General features: G+C 49.9%; 1 protein-coding gene across 1 annotated transcript in view; it reads left to right on the top strand.

Moving 5' to 3' along the window:
- HK1 (hexokinase 1) overlaps positions 1-25,555 on the top strand; it is a 70,539-nt gene extending 44,984 nt beyond the window's left edge. Inside the window, exons 8-18 of the mRNA XM_082855124.1 lie at positions 1,786-1,941; positions 4,581-4,814; positions 7,011-7,315; positions 8,922-9,070; positions 9,371-9,490; positions 10,852-10,947; positions 12,673-12,772; positions 16,869-17,052; positions 18,933-19,088; positions 22,861-23,094; positions 24,718-25,555. Coding sequence (XP_082711250.1) covers positions 1,786-1,941; positions 4,581-4,814; positions 7,011-7,315; positions 8,922-9,070; positions 9,371-9,490; positions 10,852-10,947; positions 12,673-12,772; positions 16,869-17,052; positions 18,933-19,088; positions 22,861-23,094; positions 24,718-24,862 — 1,879 coding nt within the window. The 3' untranslated portion in view covers positions 24,863-25,555. The remainder of the gene's footprint in view (positions 1-1,785; positions 1,942-4,580; positions 4,815-7,010; positions 7,316-8,921; positions 9,071-9,370; positions 9,491-10,851; positions 10,948-12,672; positions 12,773-16,868; positions 17,053-18,932; positions 19,089-22,860; positions 23,095-24,717) is intronic.

The following is a 25,555-nucleotide window of genomic DNA, read 5'->3' as shown; positions in this document are numbered from 1 at the left end:
TATACATATTAATGTATATGTGTCAATCCCAATCTCCCAGTTCATCCTACTGTGCCTCAGCTTTCTTATCTGTGGAATGGGGATAATGATAATGTCTACCTCATAGGGTTGTAATGAGGATGAAATAAGTTAGTACATATAAGGTGCTTAGTTAAGTATGAAACACAGAGCCAGGGTCACAGCACTCATTATCAGGCACCGTAGCACTTTACCTATTTCAATCCCTATCCTCCATACAACAACCTTAAGGGTAGGCCCTGCCACGAGGCCCATTAAACAGGTAAAGAAACTGAGGCCCAGAGAGGTAAGTAACACAGTAAGTGTCAGGGCTGGGGTTAAGCCCAGGCAGTCTGGCTCCTTTCCGCTCTGAGTCTCCAGATTAGGCTGCACACAGGCTGTTCCCACAGGTGTTTGGGGCAGCAACTGGGCAGGGCAGCTAGGACTCAGAAGGGTGCTCTCCTGCCAGGGATCCTCAACACAGCTGTGGCTGGGGAGGTCCTGTCTGGTCCTGTCCAGAGCAGAACAATGAGAACTAGTGTTTCTCTGCACCTTGTTTTGGGGCTAGGGAGGGCCGTGTGCTCAGGTCCCAGCAGCATCCCTGGCTCCTGGGCCTGGCTCTGAATGGCACAGATCGTTTTGCTGTGTCACGGCCAGCTCTGGGTGTGCCAGCTGGGCTCCCTCTGAGGAGAGGCTGGCTGCCCGGATGTGGACCTGCCTCTTATCTGTCCTGCTCAGGGCTTCCTCCTTGCCCTTGGTCAGCCAGGATTCGGGACCTGGATCTGGCTCAGATATGTCATCGAGCCCCAGTCCCTGGCGGCCTCTCCCCTGCAGTGTTGGGCTCAAAATGCTGTTGCAGCCACAGAGCCCACACCTCCCACCACACCTCCCAAGGGAGGCGGGAGAGCGGATCCACTGGGACTGGCCTGTGGCTGAATGTGGCCGGAGCAATAGGATGCGCTGACTGGTTTTAAGCTACTTGGAGCCCTCTCCTGGAGTGTAGGGGCCCATCACTGGGGAAGGAGTGAGTTCCCCAAAGCACATTCCTGGTCCTTTCGGCTGGAGAAGATCATGGATGCCAGGGAGGTGACCAGCGACAGAGGTCCCATGGGGCAAGGCTGAATTTCAGCCCTGTCATCTGCCCTTGGGGAAGACATTTTCCCTTTCTGAGCTGGGAAATGGAGAGAATACTTCCTGGCCACCTTCCCACAGGGATTGGAGAGCTCCCTGATAGGGTGATGAAAATGAAAGCCCTTTAAAAAGTACAGCATTGGGAATTCCCTGGTGGTCCAGTGGTTAGGACTCTGCGCTTACACTGCTGGGGCCCGTGTTCGATCCCTGGCCGGGGAACTGAGATCCTGAAAGCTGTGTGGAATGGCCTATATATATATAAATAAAATAAAATAAAAAGTAAGGCATAAAGTTTTGTAAGAGATGATCATATTCTGCTCATTTCTGTCTGGGGGCCTTCTCGTCAACCCCAATCTAAATCCTTATGTTTCCCCGCCTCCAGGCAGCCTTCCCTGCCGGCCCCTGCCCCTTGGTGCTCTCCTCCTGTTTCCTACCCTGGGGGTGAGGGTGGGGTCTGGATAACCCCTGTTCCCCCGCTGTGTGCTCCGCTGTTTGATCACACAAGTGCGTGGTCTTGCCTGCCAGTGAGAATGTGAGCTTGTGAGGGGTTGGGCCGTGCCTTCCTCTCCTTTTGTGTCTCTCTCACCCTTTAAGAGCTGCCCCACTGGTGGGTACGTAAGAATGACTGACAAGTGCCTGGGCGCTTTTCTCCTGCAGGTTTGAGAAGATGGTCAGTGGCATGTACATGGGCGAGCTGGTCCGATTGATCCTGGTCAAGATGGCCAAGGAGGGCCTTTTATTTGAAGGGCGGATCACCCCGGAGCTGCTCACCAGAGGGAAGTTTAACACCAGTGACGTGTCAGCCATTGAAAAGTAGGTGTCTCCCCTCAAGGCTTTCTGGGGGTGTGGGGCAGAGAAGAACGACAGGCCCCTTGTTACCACTTAAGTCCTGGTTTGCTGGGCTTCTCAAGAGTGTCAGGGCTTTCTGGGCCAGTCTCCCCTCTCTCTTAGCTCACCCATCCTGGGCTGCTCTCCCTGCGGGCACCTGGTGGCATTAAAGAGCCGTTTAGTTAGCAGCAAATCCTTTGTGGATGGTTTAGTTATGAAAGTAGCCTCTTCTTCACTCTGCACCACACACACACACACAGACACACACACACAGACACACACACACACACGCACGCACGCACGCACGCACGCACACACACACCCTACCTGATTAGAATCCTGTTGGTGAACAGGAGCTGACTGAGCCCAGGTTCGGTTAATTCGCCCTTGGGATATCAGGACCTTCTCCAGACAATGTTCCAGGGAAACATAGTGACCTCAAGATCATTAGGTGTTCCCTGAAAAAAGGGTTCTGTGACCAGTAGGATTGGAAAATACTTAGAGAAGTACAGTATTCATTAGCATATTAAAGAAAACCCAGTTCACCTTGGTTAACTGGTCATTTCCCAAATTTCCCTTGTGCCTGAAACACCCTCTGCCTCCTCCCTCCCCACTCTGTCTCGGCCCCCACATTCTCTCACTTGTTCACTGCCACAGGTGTTCCCTGGCACAAATTTGAGAAACATTGGTTAACAGATGAGATAGGACAGATAGACACAGAAGGATAGTCCAGCCAGCCCCCTGGCTGCTACCTTTTGGCCTCAACATAAGAAACCCAGACTTCTCTGTCTCAACTGTTACTTGCAGGCCTTGGGTGAACTTGATGCCAGGCAGTTTGGTGTAGTCAGGCGGCTCCACATCTGAAGGGCTCCTGTCCTGTGGCCAGTTCCGTGCGCCACCAGGTTCTATTCCTGGTTCAGGAGACTCCACGTAGCCGTGTAAGGCCACCTGTTTTTGTTTTTTTTTTTTTGCGGTACGCGGGCCTCTCACTGTTGTGGCCTCTCCCGTTGCGGAGCACAGGTTCTGGACGCACAGGCTCAGCGGCCATGGCTCACGGGCCCAGCCGCTCCGCGGCATGTGGGATCTTCCCAGACCGAGGCACGAACCCGGGTCCCCTGCATCGGCAGGCGGATTCTCAACCACTGCACCACCAGGGAAGCCCATGGCCACCTGTTTAAGGATAGGACTAGCTTGGTGCCAGAAATGCCCTTTCATTTCCACACGAGGCGGTCATCCCACTGCCCCTGCTGTGGTCCTAGAAATTCAGAGCCAGCGGCATCATAGCTCTGGCTATAATGTAAGTGGAGAGGGGTTTATCTGAACTTACTTTTATTTCCCATCCGAGTCCTGGCATTTGTCCTAGGATCTCTCCTTTAGGAGCAATTGGTACAGAGCTACAGTCAATAGGGAGGCACACTACTGAGTTTCCAGTCATCTCTCTTCTCACGTCACCTGGTCAATTGTTGGGAGGGGAGGGAGAAAGAGGCTCATGGTTTGTCTTCAGAAACATTGACAAAGTCAGGAAATGCCTGCCTTCCTCTGGGCCTGTTTCTGGTGTTGGCTCTTAGGTTACCAAGAAACAAAACCCACTTGAACTAGCTCAAGAAGGCATCTATATTGTAGTAAAGTCTATCTCAAAAGAAACCATCTTACCAGTGCAGATGTTGGAAGCAGTCTCTTTAAAATCAGGAGCAAGATAGTATCACCTGTTTCTATTCAGCATTGTCCTGGAGCCTTAGCCAAATTTTTTTTAGGAAAGAAAAAGAAATTAAAGGCATAAGAATCAAAAACAGAGGAAGTAAAACTGTCATTATTTGCAGATCGTATTTGTTTGTATGGAACACCAAAAATATCTAGACAAGTGATTAGAATAACAGGAGAGGTTAGGAAGATATCTGGAGATGAGATACAAAAATTAATTATATTTCTATATATTGACAGTAATTAAAATATGTATATATTTTAAAATCTTTTATTTTAGAATATTTTTAGACTTACAGAAAAATTACAAAGATAGTACATATCCCTCACCCAGTTTTCCCCACTGTTAACATTTTACCTTAATATGGTATATTTAAAATATGTGTGTGTGTGTGTGTGTATAAAGAATATATATATCTTCTTTTCTTTTTTAAAGACCACATCTACAATAGTAATAAAACTATACACTGGAGTGAATCCAGCAAAAGATATACAAAGAATGTATGTATGCAGCGAATTAAAATTTGACTGGAAGACATCAAGGAAGAATGTGTAAGAATGCAGGGGCAACTCACAGACCCAAAGAGCAGGAGATTTCCCCCAGGCCTCCTGGGCACTGAGCCCTGGGGTGGAAGCATCTATTTCTCCACCTGTTCAGGGCCCATGTGGTCTGGCTTGTTCACTTCTCTCCGTTTGTCTGACATGTCATAACCCAGCCTAGTACAGTTTTTCCTCTCGCTGCCTCCTGACTTCTTATGGAGGAGACCCTTTCTCAGGCTCTTCTCAGGCATTTGACTGCCTTCATCCCATGTCGTACACACATGGTGAACGGTGAGTTCACCTCTCCAGGACCTTCAAACCTCAGTGCTTTGCACTGCCTGCTGTGGTCCTTAACTCACAAGTATTGGCCTCTGACCTCACAGGAATAAGGAAGGCCTCCACAACGCCAGAGAAATCCTGACCCGCCTGGGAGTGGAGCCATCTGATGACGACTGTATTTCGGTCCAGCACGTGTGCACCATTGTCTCGTTCCGCTCTGCCAACCTAGTGGCTGCGACGCTGGGCGCCATCCTGAATCGTCTTCGAGATAACAAGAGCACACCCAGGCTGCGGACCACGGTTGGTGTCGACGGGTCTCTTTACAAGACGCACCCACAGTGAGTCTGCCCTTTGCTATAATTGGCACTCAATCCCCGCCTGGGCTAAGGACTTTCTCCAGAGGGCAGACTTTTGCACCCAGTGAAGGTTTCTGGCAGACAAGATAATAAGTAGTTCTGGGCAGAAAGGTCAGAGTTGCCCACCTGGGGAAGTATCCAGCCCTCAGCCCTGGTGTTGCTTCTGCACTGCACTGTCATCTCTCCTCATTTCATAAGTCTTGGTAGAGATTTCTATAGCTGCCAGGAGCACTGGGTGGAATATGTCTGTATCTTGAATTCTCTTGCTTGTCTGCATTTCATCAGGGACCTTCATCCTCACTGTAGCTTGGGTCATAGGTGTAGTGCCCACATTCCTATTTTAGAAGTGCCGATGAGTTTCTAAAGCCCCTCAAACCCTCAGATAGTACTTTTTAAAAATGGGTAACTTGTTGATGCTTTGCATCTGAGAGACAGAGAGGGATTAAGTTGTTAAGTGGTCCCCATTGATGCTGCCTTCTTGTCTATTGGACGCCTTAGCGTCAAAAGCCTTCTGTGGCCACTAAGGACATGGCCTGAATCTATTAAAAAGGCTAAAGGTGAATTCTAAGTCTTCATGTTCCGAATTTTAACAAGAACTGCCTGCGACGTGATTTTTTTGTACAGGATCTCAGGTATTTCTCCCATTGTATATATAATGTGCCTGTGAAGTGGCCTTGCAGATACTGTGCCTTCGTACCCAGTTCTAGTAACAGTTAAATAAGGATTGACTTAAACTGAAATAGTTCAGTGTTGCTGAGGGGATAGGGTTTGAGCTAGTTAGCTGCTATTATCTGCCACGTTCATAATTTTATTTCTTTATATTCTTAGAGTTTTTGTCAAATTCTTGATAATGCAATTAGCCATCTTTTTTTTTTTTTTTTTAATTTCTTGGCTAATTTTTGGACAAGACAGCTTAGGGATTTACATCACATTAAAATAATTTTCTACTTGCGGTAAAATACGCATAATATAAAATTTATCATCTTAGCCATTTTTTGAGTGTACAGTTCAGTAAATTTAAGTACCTTCACACTGTTGTGCAGGCATCACCACCAGTCATCTCTAGTATTTGCCTTATGTATTGAGGTGCTCCTGTGTTGGGTGCATAAATATTTACAATTGTTATATCTTCTTCTTGGATCGATCCCTTGATCCTTGCACCAGTCATCTCTAGAACTCTGTCATCTGCAACATCACAGTTTAAAAAATAACTTTGATTAAATACTGATTATTTCAGGAATACAATATTTTTGGTATAGAAACTTCAGATAGTTCAGAAAATTACAAAGAGAATAGAAGTCATTGTTAACCCCATCCCCTGGAGGTGACTGCTGTTAACATTTTGAGGTTCCGGTTTCCCGGTTTCCCATGGCAGGCAGCCTTCCATACTTACAACAGACCTCAGACCTGGAGAAAGTTCTGTGTCTCACTGAGTCCTGTCCTAAAGTCCTCTTCTAACCACTAAAAAATACCCCCAGTCTTGGGGGCTGAGGGAAAGGGCCAAGTGAAAATGGAAAACAAGAGAGATTCTTGCTTGATCGAGCCCTTGCTTAGCGCCGGTTATTCATCGAAGATGTGATGAACTCACTGAGTTCCCCCCACATCACTGTCAGCCAGATGCTGTCATCCACATTGACTCCAAGGTTAAGTAACGGAACAAGGTCCCCTGGTACGGAAGTGGGGGCACTCACCCTATCTCCTGGTCTGACTTTTAAACACTGGGCTCTTTTGGGTTCTTTCTTGACCACCGTGCTGTATTATCTCCTTGTCGTGGTAGACAGCATTTTTTTGGACCCTGAATTTTCTGTATTTGATATTCTTTTTTTTGTTTGTTTTGGCCTCGTGGCGTGTGGGATCTTAGTTCCCTCACCACGGATCAAACCTGTGGTCCCCTGCAGTGGAAGTGCAGAGTCCTAACCACTGGACCACCAGGGAAGTCCCTCGATATTCATGTAACAATGAGAGCCCTCTCTTTTTATGTGTCACTGTGGGTGATTTCAGTTTCCCCTTTTTACCTGTCTGCATTTGGTAACTTTTCTACAGTGGATGTGTTGTGTGACTGGAGTAATGCGGAAAGCAAGTGTAGAAAATGGAATTAAGGTGTACAAGAAGAGAGAAAGGGGTCCTGGAGGTCCCTACAGTCCGGCTCAGTCGGCTATTGTGGCCTCCACACCCCAGGTATTCCCGGCGTTTCCACAAGACCCTGAGGCGCTTGGTGCCCGACTGCGATGTGCGTTTCCTCCTCTCGGAGAGTGGCAGCGGCAAGGGGGCTGCCATGGTGACCGCGGTGGCCTACCGCCTGGCTGAACAGCACCGGCAGATAGAGGAGACCCTGGCCCACTTCAGTCTCACCAAGGATACGCTGCTGGAGGTGAAAAGGAGGATGCGGGCCGAGATGGAACTGGGGCTGGGCAAGCAGACGCACGACAAGGCCGTCGTCAAGATGCTGCCCTCCTTTGTCCGGAGCACTCCCGATGGGACAGGTGAGGACCTCTGTTGGGGACTGACACGCCCCTCCCGCTTCTCATACCAGTGGCTGAGTCATGGTGGGGCTGCAGGGTGGTTGGCTTCTCCAGTGGATGCTCTACACTGGGGTGGCATGATTTTGGCAAGAGCTACAAACTCACTCAAACCTCTCTCTTCCATTTTTACCACCGACTTGCTGTGTGTGTGACTCAAGGCAGTGTATTTCCCCTGGTCCAGCCTCCCAGGCAGGCGCTGTCTCTAAAACCACAGCCCTGTTCAGACTTAGAAAGTGTTCTTAAGAGAACAGAGCTGGGCAGATCCCGACGCACTGAGATTGCTATAGGGCCTCTGATAAACACAGGAAAGTAGAAGAAGGATAAACACTCACTGCCCCTTCCTAGGTCCTGGTGGAGAAGCACACAAAGGCCTGGGGATTGTTACACCCGGGTAGGTTGGAGCTCAGCGTCCAACCCCGTACTGCTGACCTTGCTGGTCCTGTTGGAGCTGAGCACTGGGGGGATGCTGATGACTGTTTGTGATATGAGTATGTCCCATGTGTAAGCTACTTACTCTTGCATTATAAACCACCGTGAAACTTAGTGGCTTTAAACAGCAACCACTTATTGTGGCTCAGGGGACCCTGGGTCAGCAACTTATCGTTGCTCATCTGGGCCAGGCTTGGCTGAACTTTCATTCATGCATCTGCAGTCCCTGGGAGGCTCTCCCTTACATGTCCAGCATTTGTCTGTCAGCTGGGGTGTAGGAGTGCCTGGCCACATGTCTCATCCTCCAGCGGGCCGCCGGGCTTGTTCACATGGTAACAGCAGGGTCCACGAGGGAGAGGGAGACCTCAAAGCCTCTTGGAGGCCTAGGCTGGGGCTGGCTCAGCTCCGCTTCTGTCACACTCTGTTGGCCAAAGCAAGTTATAAGGCCAGGCCAGATCCAAGGGGAGGCGGAAATAGATTCCATCTTTTTTTTTTTTTTTTTTTTTTTTTTGCGGTACATGGGCCTCTCACTGTTGTGGCCTCTCCCGTTGCGGAGAACAGGCTCCGGATGCGCAGGCTCAGCGGCCGTGGCCCACGGGCCCAGCCACTCCACGGCATGTGGGATCTTCCTGGACCGGGGCATGAACCTGCGTCCCCTGCATCGGCAGGCAGACTCTCAACCACTGCGCCACCAGGGAAGCCCAGATTCCATCTTCTGACGGGAAGAACTGCAAAGTCACTTTGCAAAGAAGCCTGCATACAGGGAGGAATGATTGTGGCCATTTTTGTAACACTCTACACATTGACATATATTATTAATTTTTATATGAGGTTCCCTAAGATCAGGTCATTGTTGCCAAGCTTTTTAGTAGCCTGGTAAAATCTGTTTGTTTACTGTGACAGATGCTTCATCCATGGGGCCTTTTGTCCTTCTAGTGTGGCTCAGAGGCTGCGGTGGTCATGAGTTGGTGCCCACCCTCTCTGAGCCTGGGCTGTGTGCTGAGGGAAGACTTAACAGCTTCTCCCCTATATTTAATATGCGGCCTCCTCCCTTGAAAGTCTGACGTCTTGGGGCTACTGGCTGCCAGGAGGCAGTACTAACTCTTCTTGACCTTCTTTATGTTCTTGACCACAACAGAGCACGGTGACTTCCTGGCCCTGGATCTTGGAGGAACGAATTTCCGTGTCTTGCTGGTGAAAATCCGTAGTGGGAAAAAGAGAACAGTGGAAATGCACAACAAGATCTACGCCATTCCCACGGAAATCATGCAGGGCACTGGGGAAGAGGTGAGACAGGTTTGCTTTTATACCACCGTGGCATATGTGCGTCACAGACCTGGCCAGTGGCATCGGGCCCCAGAACCTGCATGTGATACATGCCGCTGTGCAGTTGTGTCTGTGTGGCCCGAAAGCATCAGTTCCATTCAGCCATACTGGGCTTAGGATGCTCAGGGGCTGGGAAGATACTGGGGGGGGGACTTGCTCTGCATGTGTCGGGGGCGGGTGTGTATGTGTGTGTACTTGTATGTATGCACTGAAGGTGTGAAACTAGATGGTACATGAGTAAGCCCTTCTTTTCTCCTAAAGCTGTTTGACCACATCGTTTCCTGCATCTCTGACTTCCTGGACTACATGGGCATCAAGGGCCCCAGAATGCCTCTGGGCTTCACGTTTTCGTTTCCCTGCAAGCAGACGAGCTTGGACGCGGTGAGTCTCCTTTTTCCAGGCCTCAGACACCGGGCGGTGCTGACTGTCCCTTGGCCAGTGTGGGTCAGCTCTTGAAGCCTCCTCCAGCTTCTTTGTCCTCCCTCGATTCTGGGACAGTTTAGCTGTCACAGTGGGTTGACCCAGGCCTTACGCCACACCCTCCAGTACATCTTAAGACTCTACTCTTCTTTTATCTTATCATTTAAAGAATTCACCTCTTCTGGGAAGCCTTCTGGTCCTCCAGGCAAAAAGAATCTCACCCTCGTGAGTGTTCCCTGTTTCCCCTCATGTTGCCTGGTTATAGCACTTCTTACACAGTTTTTAGTGATCTTTGGTGTCTCTCTTTTCTGCGATGTCATATGCTCCTTGAGCCGAGGACCTGTGTTCCCCACAGGCCCTAGCACAGTGTGCTATCAGAGAAGATGCTTAATAAATGTTTATTCAATAAATGGAATGAACCGGGGCTCAAGGTCAGGGCTTGAGCACCTGCTGAGGACCACGAGCTGGCCACACAGTTCCTGCCCTCAGGAAGCCGCCAGTCTAGTGGAGCATCTCAGCCTACTCCAGCAACACCGGCACCACGCTTAGGGGTGTTGGCAGGCCCAGGGGGACGTTCTGTGTGGAAGGGAGCGGTTGTGCAGAATCACGCAGGCGAGACCCATCCTCTGTGTTTTCACAGGTAGAGGTATGGCCAGGGAGCAGGCCCCGGTGTTGGCATCACAGCACACGGGACCTTAGGCCAGGGTTTGAGGCACATGATTGGCAGCACTTGGCAAGCTGGGCAGGGCCACCTGCCTCTAGAAGCTGGTTAATCCAGACACAGTGCTGACTCGGGTCTTTTTCCCTCTTAATAACTCCTTTAGATCTCAACAGGTGGATCCATGTAAACTTGGTTTTGCAGTTTTGAAAAGGTCTGGTGATTTTTACAAGCCGTTCACTTATGCCGTCATCATAGTGAGGACACACCCAGCAAGTGTATACACTACACTCCAATCAAACCTAAAGTTTACTTTAGGGAGTAACAGTGTTACTAAAAATTTGCATTTCTCCACTTATGTTTTTGGCAAACTGTTCTTCAGAGGAGCTAGTTGGTTATACCACGGGCAGCACCATTAACTTTCTATGCCTCAGTTTCTCCATCTGTGAAGTGGGGATTACAAACCAGGCCACTGTGAGGACAGTGAGGGGGGCAGGCCTGCGGAGGACTCTTTGTACTTTATTGGTTTATGCTTAAGATGTTCCAGCATCGTCTCACTATAAATTCTTAGCAGGTGTTTACTCTGGAAGGAGGGGGTGGAATTTTGTATTCTGCCTAGAAGGATTAATGACACAGGACTCTCCCACTGCCCTTCCTATTGCAGGGAATCTTGATCACCTGGACGAAAGGTTTTAAGGCAACTGATTGCGTGGGGCAGGATGTAGCGACCTTACTGAGGGATGCGGTAAAAAGGAGAGAGGTAACTATTAAAAGGATGTTTTAAAAAATCTTTCGTGGGCTTCCCTGGTGGCGCAGTGGTTGAGAGTCCGCCTGCTGATGCAGGGGACATGGGTTCGTGCCCCGGTCTGGGAGGATCCCACATGCCGCGGAGCGGCTGGGCCCATGAGCCATGGCCGCTGAGCCTGCGCGTCCGGAGCCTGTGCTCCGCAACGGGAGAGGCCACAACAATGAGAGGCCCGCGTACCGCAAAAATAAAAATATAAAGAATTCATACGATACAGAACCCTGTGACAAGGGTATTAAGGTTTCCCCAACTGATGGCAATAAAAGAGAGCAGAACAGTTTTGTGTTATTAAAGGATAGTTTAAGGAATGTAAAATCATGGCTCTCCTCCAGCTTGAAAAAGGGAAAAGCAGCCCCTGGCCGGGGGGCACAGCCTGGCACTGCCGCAGAGCACAGCCGTCATCACAGCCCCCTTGCGATCGCGATGGAATCAAATGAGCAGGAAGCACTGCGTCATCATGGCAGAACTTGGTACGTGCTCAGAGATGGCCCTGCTTCCTGACAGCATCCAGTCCTGAGCAAAACCCCACTTCTTAGAACCCTCCCTAAAACCACCAGCACAGGCTCAGATCCTATAACTGTGCTTTCTAGTACTTTCTGGCATGCACCATGGGATGTGTTTGCCTGTGTTGCAACCAACCAGTCAGGAAGTGCAGGTTTTTCCACTGTGGGTATGTTTCTGGTGGTCTTTGGCTGGAGGACATTGACTGACAAAATATAAAATGAAAAATTCCGAAGTTTTTATTTAACTCATTAATTAATGAGGGAATCAGAAGTTAAAAAAAAAAAAAGGTCCGTTCAAGTGTCTCCAGTTCAGAAGAGCAGATTAATTAATATACACAAGCAGTCAGGGAGGCTGAAATGTATGGGTTGGAAGAGGGGTCGATTGTTCCTGGAAGAGGGTGCTAGACGACAGCTAATACTTCTTTGAAAAGAAACCTGATGCCCTCTTTTTGCCCATTTCACAACTCTTAATCTCAGTGTTCTTCCAATGTACTTTCCATGCATATACCAACGTACACACATTTAAAAAATGGGAGTCATACCATGTATACTATATTGCAGCTGGCTTTTTTCACTTGCTATGAAATAGGAGTCTTTCGTGTCACTACCTAGAGGCCAGCCTCATTCACTTTCTTGGCTGTGCAGGACTCCAGAGTTTGCCCGAACCGGGCCTTACATGCCCCTTTTGATCTAGATTTGGGTTGTTTCTCCTTCTGGCTCACATAAGTCACGCAGATACCCTTGGATGTGCCTTTGTGCACCTGTATGCTTGTCTCCGAAGAACAGATTCTGAGACATAGATTTGGTACTTCCATTTTGCCCTCTGAAAGGCTATAATACTTTAACCTGCCAAGAGAAAGAGTTACTTGGCCATCGTCCCTTGTCTCTTCTCCATTCCGCAGTGCCCAGTGGGCTGCCTCTCTAGGACTCCTTGCCATCTGTGAAATGGGTAGAATACTTCCTTTCTTCAGAGCTCAAGCTTCAGATACATCATTAATAGTAGATGTTTAGTGAAGAAGCATTTCATTACCTTTCACAGGCTGGTAAGGAAACTATTTCAGATGAGGCACCAGCAGCAGCTTTCTGACTGCAGTGCAGCGGAGTGACCCTGCAGAACTCAAGCCGGGCAGCGCTGTCCCTCCCCTAAAGCTAAACCTGTGTCTCTTTCTTTCCAAAGGAATTTGACTTGGACGTGGTGGCTGTGGTCAATGACACGGTGGGCACCATGATGACCTGTGCTTATGAGGAGCCCACCTGCGAGGTTGGACTCATCGTAGGTGGGTGTCCTGGAAGGTCTTTTTCTGGGGCAGGGTAGGCTGGGTTTTCCTGTTCTGTGGGGCCCTGAGCCAACAGTTCAGCCCTCGGTGTGAGACAGTATATCTGTCAGCACTGTCCCCTTAACCCACCTCCAGAGTTTCATCATGGCCTGAGGCTGCAGGGCTCTCCAGGGGTTTCCCCTCCCAACACCCAGCCCAAGAGGCTTCCAGTTGACTGTAAGCAGATTGTCAGCAGGAACAGAGCTCTCCAGGAGTGCGGCCCCCAGGTGGCTCACATGGCCCCCCCCCCCGCCCCCCCACCGGCGGACAGGGTGGGAGTGCTTGGAGCTGGCCTGGTCAGCAGGGCTTGTAGGGAGGGACCCGGGCAGGTGTTGCAGGGCCAGGGCCGGTGGCTGGGAAGAAAGCAAGCCTCCTCTTCTCCTGACTGTGGAGAAGGGCCCGAGGGCAGTCTGGGCGCCATTTGGCCTTTAGCACCAATGATCCCAGCTGCTGAAGTGGGAGGCATATTACTGAGCGAAAATCTGGGTCTGCTCACCTGTGCGCAGTAAAGCCAATCTACTGACACTGGGTTGTGGTGAAGGAAGAGTGCAGCATTTTTTATGTTTTGTTATGTTTTTGGTTTTTTGCTGGGGGGAGCGGGGATAGACAAAGAGGCACAGGACCGAAAGGGCAGCGTTTATCGTGAGGCGCCATACAAGGAGTCCAGGACAGCCAACGCTCAGGAAGCCCGAACTCCTCTATACAGTTCAGCACGGCCTTTTTACTTATTTTTATTTTGGCTGTGCTGGGTCTTCGTTTCTGTGCGAGGGCTTCCTCTAGTTGCGTTGAGCCGGGGCCACTCTTCATCGCGGTGCGCGGGCCTCTCACTATCGCGGCCTCTCTTGTCACGAGGCACAGGCTCCGGACGCGCAGGCTCAGTAGTTGTGGCGCACGGGCTTAGTCGCTCCGGGGCATGCGGGATCCTCCCAGACCAGGGCTTGAAACCCGTGTGCCCTGCATTAGCAGGCAGATTCTCAACCGCTGCGCCACCAGGGAAGCCCCCAGCACAGCCTTTTTAAAGGCCAGGTGAGGGAGGGGCGTCTCAGGGTCTGTGATCAGCTCCTGCACAATTCTCTGATTGGTTGATGGTGAGGTAACAGGACGGTGTCACAGGGGTTAACATTATGAGTCCTTAGGCTCCAGCAGGCCTGGGGCTATGTTCTCAAGGTCATCAAGTAGCTAATATCTTCCATTTGGTGGGGGTTTTGGCATCAGTAAAACAACTTAGGGAATGTGCTTCAGACACTATTATCTAGGTACTTCAGAGAGGAGCTAAAGTAGAGGATATGGGAGAGGGGTCTGTCCCGGGAAGGCCCCATAGGGTCCTGCTCGGTTAGAGGCAGAGGGATTATCTGGCTTTGCAGGTTGTTCCCTTATAATCCAAGCACAGTAGGGGTCTGGGCCTTGAGACCACAAGATTCCAGAAGCATCTTGATTTTAGGCTACAAGAAAAACATTTGCCTAACTGATGCTGTTCCTAATGTCAGGGATGCTGGGAAAAGGCCCGTTTTCTTAGCTAACACCTGCAGAGCATCCCTGGGCGGAGAGAGTCAGCAAGCAGCCTGCTGCGTGGACCTGGGAGATTGGGCGAAGGCCCCAGCAGGCTGCCTTCCTGCTGCCAGGAAGCCCTTTTCATTTGTTTTGGCTCCTGTGGAAATTTTAAAAAGCTAGGGAGCAGCCCCAGGTAAATGTCGTTTGGGGCCTGGCTTTGGGGCTCTTTGTTTCTTCCTTTCTTTTGCAAAGCTTTCTTTCTCCACACGGCCCCTCCCTTCCTTCTGCTTATGAATGGGCTTAGGTGTGAAATGCAAAGCTAGAGTGACACAGCACTTTCTCTGCTTGGGCCTGACCTCACCTTCCTGGCCAGAGGTCAGGCCTGCAAATGCCGGGGGTCCGGAGGTGGGGGATGGGGGTAGGGGGTTCTCCCGCTGCCTTCAAAGTCACTCTTCCCCTCTGTCATGAGTTGATCTCTGCTCAGAACGCCCATGAGCAAGAAGTATAATTTACACGTTTTGGCTTTCTTTGCACCCCTTCCATTTCTGGGGCTCCTCTTCCCTCAGTTTTACACTTTGGGTGAAAGGGAGTCGAGAAAACAAAAATAATCCAGTTATGTTACCCGAAAACTGGGCTGGCTTCTTGGTGGGTGTCGAGCCAAAGGACACAACCAAACCAAAGATCAGAAGGAAGGATTTATTCCTTGCAGCAAGTAAAGAGAACACTGGGGATCTTTCCCAAAGCAGCGTCTCCTCAAACAGAAAAATTGGGGAAGTTTTAAGCTAAGGGTACGTGCATATTCATGAAGGGGCTTGGGCGGAGGAGAATTCAGTATAGAATTGGGGCAAAGGTTGACAGAGTCCAGGCTTCAGTTGATTTAAGTCACGAGGGTCAGGAAAGGTCAACATCACCATCCCTTAGGTTACACTTGATCTGGTGGTTGAGTGCCCAGCGGGGGTTTAAATTCTGCAAAACAGCTCAAGAAAGTGCTTCAGGCTAATCTTTACCACTGAAACAGCTAGGAGTCTTTACAACTGATTTATGATCTTTGCTATTGTTACTTCTCATGCCTGGTAACAGTTGGTCCTTTCGTTCCCTTCAAATCATTATTACTGAGACCTGTTCAAGAGCAAGCATTGTGGCCAGGCTTAGACCACAAAATGGCTTAGGCCAAAATGGCTCCTCTTATATCAAGAGAGTCATGCCTGTTTGTCTTTCTCTGGAGACCCCCTACCCTATCTGCTTACAGTTACACAGTCAGAAGCATCTGTGAATTCTACTTAAGTTTCTTTAAAGGGCATAAAACAGCCAGAGCCCACTTGTCTAGCTGGTAGAGGTGTCCTTGTGTCCCTTAAGGATGTTGAAAATCCATCGACCTCTGTCTCCCACCCAGGGTGGGTCCACGGTGCTCGAGGGCCTTGCGGCTGCAAGTGTAATCCCTGGCCACCTGCGAGTGTGTTAGAAATGCAAGGTCTTAGGCCTCACCCCAGACCTCCTGAATCAGAAAATCCATCTTAACAGCTCCTCAGGGGATTCAGGTGTATGTTAAAATATCTGTGTGAGAGACTCCTTGGTTAGTTGACTGGTTTTTAAATTTCCCGTCCATTCACTGGGACGAGGCCAGTGACCACAAGTTTGGATGTCTGGCTGTTAAATCTGCTGTGAAAGTTTTAGAACGCTTCCTCTCAGCATCTGTACCTAACTACTCCTAGTCGAGAACAGCAAACAGTTTGTGGTCCAGCCCTAGTCCTTGGGGGGCCACAGTCTGACTAGCCCTGCCCTGGGGAGGTCAGGGATGGAGATCAGAGGCTCCTGGTCCCCTGGAAGCCGTTTGTCTGTTTGTGTGTATACAGTGTAGGGGTGCACTCAGGGAAACATCCCTTTTCTCAGGAGAATCATCAGAATCTCAAAGAGATCTGTGATACCAAAACGGTGAGGAACCATTGCTTTAGAAGGGCACCGCTGAGATGCTCAGGACACTGTCCTTCCCTGAACTAACTGTGGGCCTCATTCTGGAACACACAGGAGAGTTTATTGAGGCAGAGTCCACGGCCAAGTTTGATAAGAAAAGATAAGTGGACATGCATGGTGGGATAGTAGACAACCCCTCCATGTAATACTTTATATGTATGTGTGTATATACATATAAATACAGTATATGTGTGTGTATGTATATGTGCAGAGAGAAGGAAAGAGAAATAGAGGAATATCCTTCCAGTCTGAATGCTGCCTGAACTTCTACCATTGAAAATACATCCCTTTGTTGTAAGACCATCTTGTATTAAAATAAACATAGCCCTGTGTGGACAGGTAAACACACGAGGCTCTCGGTGTTGATGTCTTAGTATAAAGTAAGTTAATCAAATGCTCTGGGCAGTTTTAACTCTGATTTTGCCTTTATATTTTGAGATTTTTCCTGGAAGACATTGGGAAAGTGAAGCTACTACTTTGTTCATCTCAAAAGTGTGCCCCTCTCTGTGGAGCCCCAGGCCCCAAGTCTATCTGCAATCCCCCTACCCACTAAGCACAGTGGTGTGGCCATTCATTCTCTCCTCGTGTATTCCAGGGACGGGCAGCAATGCCTGCTACATGGAAGAAATGAAAAACGTCGAGACACTAGAAGGAAACGAGGGCCAAATGTGTATCAACATGGAGTGGGGTGCCTTTGGGGACAACGGGTGTCTGGATGATATCAGAACGATCTATGACAAACTGGTGGATGAATATTCTCTAAACGCTGGGAAGCAAAGGTAATCCCACCTGGTGGAGGAGACGGGATGGGAGGGCATTCTGCCTGTTACAATGGAAGAAGTTTCTAGGAGTGGGGTTTGCACAAAGCCTGGAGACTGTGGTCCCTCAGGTTCACTCTTGACCTTGGCTTTTGGCCCAAGGAGAGCAGAGAACTTAGGGGTGGAGGGTGGTGGCAGCACATGGTACAAGATGGCCCAGGGTTGATGTTCTGTGCAGGTGCCTCTGGGGACAGGGTAGCAGTGGCCACACCACTCCTCTCAGTGACCATGTTTATCCTGCAACATTCTGGCCTTCTCATTGCTCTCTGTTTCTTCCCCATCAGGCTAATAGAAATCTGTTGGTCAGCAGGTTTTTGCCTTGTTTAGTAGGACACATTTGACCTGCAGTTGTTAAAGGGCAAGGGAAATTAGGACGTCGCCAGTGGGAGTGGGGGGCTCCCCGTCACTGGTGAGGCAGAGGCCCGCCACCCACCAATTCCTCCTTTTCCCACGGCAGACCTCCTGCACCACCTAGTGGCTGATTGGATCTTTGCAGCTCGGGTGTCAGGGACCCTCCCCAAGATGGCAGTGTCCACCCTTCCCAGCATAGAGACAAATGACCCCTTGTCTCAAGCTCCCAGGGATCAGGCCATCCTCTGCCGTAGCCAAGACGAGGTGGTCTAAGCCGTGCCCCCAGGAGCAGAATGAAGAGCTGGGGGTAGTACCTCCCAAACATAAGTGATTCTCCAGCTGACCTCAAGATTTTTGTCTTTTCCAGATACCACCTATGCTTAATGTTTTTCTTTAAATCAGCTTGTATTCTTACATTTAATGAGGGAGGAAAACCAATATTACCATAAAATGGATATAGTGTAGAACAGCGTTATTTCAATCCTAGCTACTGTGCCTACCAACAGCTCTACAGGAAGACCCCCTTTGTTATAAGGGAGCTCAGTAGAGGTTGGAAGTGGTTAGAGCCATATCAGCATCAAACTTATCAACACCAAGGAGATGTCTCCTTGATGGAATGAAAAGGACTAGATGGGAATTGATGATAGGAGTTCTATCTCGTGTTTTTCCTGTGGACCACCCGAAGTCTTCTGGAGTATCCACATTCCAGTGGAGTCGTGCCAGCTTGGGGACACTGGGATGGGGTGTGTGCATGGAAGCATTTAAAGCCCATGCCATTTCTTGAGGCTCCTGAGCATGGAGACGACAGGAATTAAAAGCCCCCACGAACAGGTGACCCTCAGGGGTGTGGTGGCCACCTGGGTCCTCCAGCCTGTGTGGCTTTATCACTCGGTGGGTACTTGACCAGCACTCTGGGTTTTGGCAAAACCTTCCAAAAATCTAGTGGGAACTTTCCCTGTGTTGTCTTGTTCCTTTAAGCCGTTTGCTGGTTCTACAGGTATTGATTGAGCACCTGACTGAGAGCAACGCTGAGCTGTGCTGGGCCCTGGGACTCAAAGCTGAGCAAGACACACATTCTCTGTCCCCTCGAGGCTTTCGCTGCAGGGGTGCCAAGGGGCGGAGGACCTGTGTGTGCTGTGAAGAAGGGAGGGTGCATGGGAGCTGAGATAGGCAGGGGGAGGACAGACCTCTTGGAGCCGTGCTGGGCAAGTTGAGAGCTGAGAGCTGGAGTGGGGTTTCGCCAGGCAAAGGCAGGGAGTCAGGTGAGGAAGAGGATGGTCCAGCAGTGAGACAGAGTGCTGGTACTTTTGCGTCTGATCCTGGGAGGGTTGGGGATTCCTCAGTCCTTCCGGTCTCACGCTCTGCCTCTGCCAGGGAGCACAGGGCTGGGTGCACAGGTTGGTGATGCCAATGAGGCAGAGTAAGGCGCCCGGGGTTACTGTGAGACCGCAGGCTTCATATAGACGCCCAGTCCCCTCCTCTCGTTCCAGGTATGAGAAGATGATCAGCGGTATGTACCTGGGTGAAATCGTCCGCAACATCTTGATAGATTTCACCAAGAGGGGATTCCTCTTCCGAGGGCAGATCTCTGAGCCACTGAAGACTCGGGGCATCTTTCAGACCAAGTATCTCTCTCAGATCGAGAGGTGAGTGGGCAGGGCCTTCCCTATTAGAGGTGGACCTGGCCAGGGGGCCGTGATGGGGGCAGTAGGCAACATAGGGGGCATTTTGGCCATTTGGGAGGGTTTTGTTCTTCCTCTGGAGTAGTAGGCCCTGAGCAGTTGCATTTGGAAGTTCCATAATTTTACTATAAATCATTTCCTTTTATTCATCCTGTATGTTAGGGCATTATATTGATTTGTTTGAAATCATCCTGTGTGTAAGTAGGTTACATTCCAGGATAGGAAAGGTGCATCACAGATATTTGTATTGAAGGACCATTGAGTCCAGAAGAGCTAAGCAGCCCTGGTCTGGCCTCACCCTCTTTTCCTCTGAAAGGCAGCCTAGGATGCATAGCTCACCGCCCACCGTGCCCCCCAGCGAGCTGCTTCTGCCTTCCTCCTGTTTTTCTCATGTAGAGCGAACATTTCATCTGTGCCTTTGCCATCTCCCACAGTGAGCTGTGAGAAGGGGTGGAAAAGTGCTCAGCAAAAGCCACCTTCATTTTAGAAGGGTCACGATAGCAGCACTGACATTGGCCGGCCCGGGTCTGCTCCTCGCTTTCGCTCAGGCCTGCGTCTGTAACCTTCAGGTAGAGCTCACTGCCCACCAGAACCCACGCGGTGAAGTGCTAGCTGCAGACAGGGGCCCTGCGGCACTGACCCTGGAGGACTTGGGCAGGTGGAGTGATGGCATTTCACAGCTGTGGCGGGGGGGGGGGGTCACCGTGATAGGGAACCAAGCTCCCCACTGCTTTCTCTCCTCATTCTGAGTTCACCCAGGGGCCAAGTGTGGAAAATAGGAGCCAGAGAAGAATGAGAAGAAAATATCAGTGAATATTTCTTTCTTTTTTTTTGCGGTATGAGGGCCTCTCACTATTGTGGCCTCTCCCGTTGCGGAGCACAGGCTCCGGATGCTCAGGCTCAGCGGCCATGGCTCACGGGTCCAGCCGCTCCGCGGCATGTGGGATCTTCCCGAACCCGGACACGAACCCGTGTCCCCTGCATTGGCAGGCGGACTCTCAACCACTTCGCTACCAGGGAAGCCCCAGTGAATATTTCTTGTTAACATTTTTTTATTGTGGTAGATATATATAACATTAAATTTACCATCGTTACCATTTTGGAAGTGGGCAGTTCAGTGGCATTAAGTACATTCACATTGTTGTTCAGCCATCGTCACCATCCATCTCTAGAACTTTTTCATCATCCCGAACTGAAATTTTGTCCCCATTAAACACTAACTCCCCATTTCCTGCCTCCCCCCAGCCCCTGGCAACCACCCTTCTACCTTCTGTGTCTATGAATTTGACTCCTCTAGTGACTTCATGTAAGTGGAATCATACAGCATTTGTCCTTTCACACCTGGCTTATTGCACTTAGCATAATGTCTTCAAGGTGCATCCATGTTGTAGCATGTGTCAGAATTTCCTTGCTTTTTAAGGCTGAATAATTCTTTGTATGTATACACTACGTTTTGTTTATCCATTCATCCATCCATGGACACTTGGGTTGCTTCCACCTGTTGTCTGTTGTGAATAGTGCTGTTATGAACATGAGTGTACAAATACACAATCGAGTCCCTGCTTTTAGTTCTTTGGGATGTATACCCAAAAGTGGAATTGCTGAATCACATAATTATTTTACTTGTTTATTTATTTGGAGGAACTGCCATACTGTTTTCCACAGTGGCTGTACCATTTTAACATCCCACCAACAGTATGTACAAGGGCTCCGACTTCTCCACATCTTCGCCAACACTTATTCTTCTCTGTTTTTGTTTTTCTTTTAATAATAGCTGTCCTGATGGGTGTGAAGTGCTGGGGAAGGTCCTTTCAAGTGTAATAGCAAAGGAAGAGATCATAAAGAAAAAAATGCCAAATTTAGCTGCATAATTCTATAAGATAAAAACAAAATCAGTCATCAAGCTTAAAAGACAAACAGAAAACTAAGGAAAACATTTGCATTATATATGCAAGATGCAGAGCATGGCATGGTGGGCAAGAGCTTTGGCAGGTCTGGTCTTGACATCTGCTCTACCCCATTGGCTGTGAGCTTTGGGTGAGTTACTCGATCTCTCCGAGCTTCAATTTCAGCATCTTTAAAATGGGAATTATCATACATGGATCAGTTGGCTGTTAGGAGGAGGAATAAGGTGATGTATGTAAAGCACGTGTCACATAGTAAGTCCTCAGAAAAGGCTGACTGTTCTTACCACTGCTGTTGTGTTCATCATCAGTCATTGTCAACTCTTTCAGTTTAATGAGAAGGAGACAAATATCTCAGGAGAACAAGAGTTTTGGTATAAGGTAGTTCATATGGCCAGTAAACAAAAACAAAAACAGTAATCCTCACTAATAGAGAGGAGCACAGATTAAACCAGTGTGATGCCATTCTTACCAAATTGTCCGGTGTTTTTAATTTTAAAAAAAGTTTATTGGGCTTCCCTGGTGGCGCAGTGGTTGAGAGTCCGCCTGCCGATGCAGGGGACACGGGTTCGTGCCCCGGTCTGGGAAGATCCCACATGCCGCGGAGCGGCTGGGCCCATGAGCCATGGCCGCTGAGCCTGCGCATCTGGAGCCTGTGCTCCGCAACGGGAGAGGCCCGCATACATACAAAAAAAAAAAAAAGAAAAAATTTACTTCTTTTATTTATTTTTATTTTTGGCTGTGTTGGGTCTTCGTTGCTGCGCGTGGGCTTTCTCTAGTTGAGGCGAGCGGGGGCTACTCTTCGTTGTGGTGCGCGGGCTTCTCGTTGCAGTGGCTTCTCTTGTTGCGGAGGACGGGCTCTAGGTGTGTGGGCTTCAGTAGTTGTGGCACGTGGGCTCAGTAGTGGCTCGCGGGCTCTAGAGCGCAGGCTCAGTTGTTGTGGCGCATGGGCTTAGTTGCGCCGTGGCATGTGGGATCTTCCCTGACCAGGGCTCGAACCCGGGTCGCCTGCATTGGCAGGCAGATTCTTAACCACTGTGCCACCAGGGAAGCCCCTGTCCACTGGGGACAAGTAAGGCCAAATACTCTGTTAGAGACAGTAAATTGATATAACTTTCAGAAAGGCACTTGGCAATATGTATCAAAAACCCTTTGACCGAGAAATGTATCCTAAGGGGAAAATCCGACTTGCACCAACAGGAACAGCATCAGAGTGTTACTTTATATGAGCAGAAAATTGCAAACAACTTAAATTTCTCTAGACTGGCTAAATAAATTATGGTCATCCCCAGAATAGACTACTATGGCAGCTTTTACCAATCTTGGTCTCAGATAAGGAGGTGGGAACTTGCTCAGATGTATGAAGCATGAAAAACAGCAAGAAAGAAAACCATATATAAAGGACAAGCCTGCAACATTGTTAATCAACTACACTGCAATATAAAACAAAAATTTTAAAATAAATAAAGAACAAGCCTATTCACATATCAGGACAAAGACATTGTTTAATGATATCCAAGAAAAATAGATTGGAAGGAAATATATTTAAACGTTAATAGTATTTTCCCCAGTGTTGGGATTGTAGATGGTTTTAATTTTCCAATTTTTATTTTTCTAGATTTGCTAGTTTTTCTACAACTTAACATGTAATACTTTGGGGATCATTAAAAAAAATAGACAAGTAAATGTTATTTTCAAGGGGAGAGAAAACCCCACGACCCTTTTCGTGGATAAGTGCAGTGATTTGGGGCCGGCTCCTTTGGAGTCGGTGGCTTCTGTGCTGCTCTCGTGGGTCCTGCTTCATCCAGCCTCCTGGCTTTTGTCCCCCTTAGCGACCGATTAGCGCTGCTGCAGGTCCGGGCCATCCTCCAGCAGCTTGGCCTGAACAGCACATGCGACGACAGCATCCTTGTGAAGACCGTGTGCGGGGTAGTGTCCAAGAGGGCCGCACAGCTGTGTGGCGCAGGCATGGCTGCCGTGGTGGACAAGATCCGCGAGAACAGGGGGCTGGACCACCTCAACGTGACTGTGGGCGTGGACGGGACGCTCTACAAGCTTCATCCGCAGTGAGTGGGGCTTCCGGTGGGGATGGGCAGAGCTTCCCGGGCAGGCAAGGCCCCTTTATGGCTGTGGGACATCAGGATGTGATTCCCACCAGGAAAATTCCTCACCAGGACACAGCCAACCTGCAGGCTGTGTGGTCAGGGTGGGGCTTGTCTGGGACGAGGAAATGAGCTGCTCTGAAGTTTACCTGGGATGCCTGGGGAGGTGGAGAAGCGGCTTCACTTGGCCAGATCACACCTGTGGCCTGGCATTTCCTGCTTTCCCCTCCTTCTGGGCCTCTCATCCAGGTGGGGAGCAGGAAAGGAGGTAAGGGTGGGTGTCCACTTACCCATCAGCCTGGCCAGGAGGCTGTGTTTGGTAAGCGGGAAGAGGGAGTGAAGGAAAGGGGAAGGGGCCCATTGTCTTGTCCACCTGCTAAATCAGTTTGTCAAGAGCCTTGGAAGGCAGGAGCGGTTTTGGCCCTGGGCTTTGTAGCAGGGAGGCGGGTGGGATGTGACCTCCCTGACGTTTTGGTTGGGTGTCCAGCACCCCATATGCTGGAGGAGGAGAAGTGAGCCCATCTGCTCTTTGATCTACCACACATCCCAAAGCTTGGCTCTTATGAATAGAGTGACCATATTATTGTCGAAATGGAGGTACTTTTGCCAATCAAGAGAGTGCTACTAATAATCACACTGGGACTGTCCCCAGTAAACTGGGCCGCTCACTCCACTTAAAAGCAACCTCACCCAACTCAGTGTAGGCGTTGCCTGCCTACGTCATGGCCGTGGCTTGGGATGAAAGCATCTGTTGGGCTCCACCCCAACCTCTGTCTCTCCACCTTCATAGCTGTCCTCGTTGTCCCTGTGGTTTAGAGCTAGGCTTTGGAGCCGCACGTGGACATGCTTGGTTTTAATCTTGGTACCACCGTGTAGGAGCTGTGCTCAGTGGCTTCATCTCTGCCCAGTCTCCTCTTCATGGGAAAATGACCACCGGCAGGCCGGACATCACATGTATAAAGTGTGGGACACCTAGTAGGAATTCAGCAAAGGGCAGTCAGTATTTCCTCTAGGAGCATCCGCGGCCTGGCGCTATCTCATTTTCAGCACAAAATGCAAGAACCCAGAGTCACCTCTCCTTTACAGATGATAGTTCATGGGGGTGGGGGGCTCCCTCTCTTAGCTTCAGGTGCTGGGTTGGGGGTGGAGTCCTCTCAGAGGACTGCAGCTGGGGGTGGGTGACGTTCATTTCCGTGCAGCCTGCTGAGCTGACCCAGTGCCGGACCAGCTTGGCCCACCTCAGTGGTCCACACCCAGGTCCCAGCACCCCTTCTTGGTTTTCGGTCCCCTCGGAGCCTCAGGCTTTGAGGATGGGAGCCGTCTGGGTGTGTTACTCATGCCTTAGCCCTCAGAAGGTGTACAGAGCAGCTGGTTTTGGGTTCTCCGTTGTGCCTGCTGCAAATTGTAACAGGACTGGCTGTAAACCCACTTTCTCCCAGACGTTCTCAATAAGCCGCAGCTGCTTCCAAGCAGCCCCTCCCAGCTCGCTTCCCTCCTCATTGTTAGGGTGCTTCAGCGTCTTCAGGTGGGGCCGGCGTCTCGCCTCATATTCCTCTACCTACCCTTCTCTACTTTTGTCCTTTTTAGTTTCTCCAGAATCATGCACCAAACCGTGAAGGAACTGTCACCAAAGTGTAACGTGTCCTTCCTCTTATCCGAAGACGGTAGCGGCAAGGGAGCCGCCCTCATCACGGCAGTGGGCGTTCGGCTCCGGCAAGAAACGAGCAGCTAAGAGTCCTGGACCCCCCAGCCTGCTGCCCTTCCAGCACTTCTCTCTTCAAGCAGCGCCCCCCTGTTCTGCCCAGCGAGCTGTGCTGGGAGACGCCGGCACCAAAGCCCGCCAGCACCACCGCGGGGAGGAAAACAGAAGCCAAGTAATGGCGCGTAACGTAGGGTACAAAATAGAGTGTGTGCTGTTGGTAATCTCCCTGGCCTCCAGATCCCTCCTCACCTGCCCTGCCACTTTGCATGATTTGACTTCAACCTGGTCGTACGTTCCCCACATGTGAAGTTTAGTGGCGTCCGTTTCTAACTTATGCATTAGTCCAACAGTTATTTATTGGCCCAAAATGAAAAGTCACACCATCTGACAGGCCTTATGGGCCTCCGCAGCCCATCCTTGGGGATGTGTCCCCCGTGTGTAATGTATTTTCACCAGCAGACACTGCCGGGACTCCTCCCACGGGTGCATCAGCCGCCGCTTCCTCCCGGCCCCGCACCCATCGCTGTCTGGTGTCCCATCAGGGCGTGTCAATGCCACTGAACTGTGTGTCCGTGGAACTGGTCCTAGCCACATTGTGACAGTCTTGCATCCTGTCTGTCCTGGGGAGGGGAGGTGGGCAGTCCTGCGGGAAAGTGTCTTGTATCCGTTTGGGTAAAACGAACCAATCAAGAAACAGTACGCTCATTGGAATTTCCCATCGCT

Source organism: Leucopleurus acutus, assembly GCF_964270905.1.
Source record: "Leucopleurus acutus genome assembly, chromosome: 14".
Taxonomy (NCBI): Eukaryota; Metazoa; Chordata; class Mammalia; order Artiodactyla; family Delphinidae; genus Leucopleurus; species Leucopleurus acutus.
The sequence above is the reverse complement of the archived record's forward strand: the minus strand, read 5'-3'. Positions and strand labels throughout refer to the sequence as shown.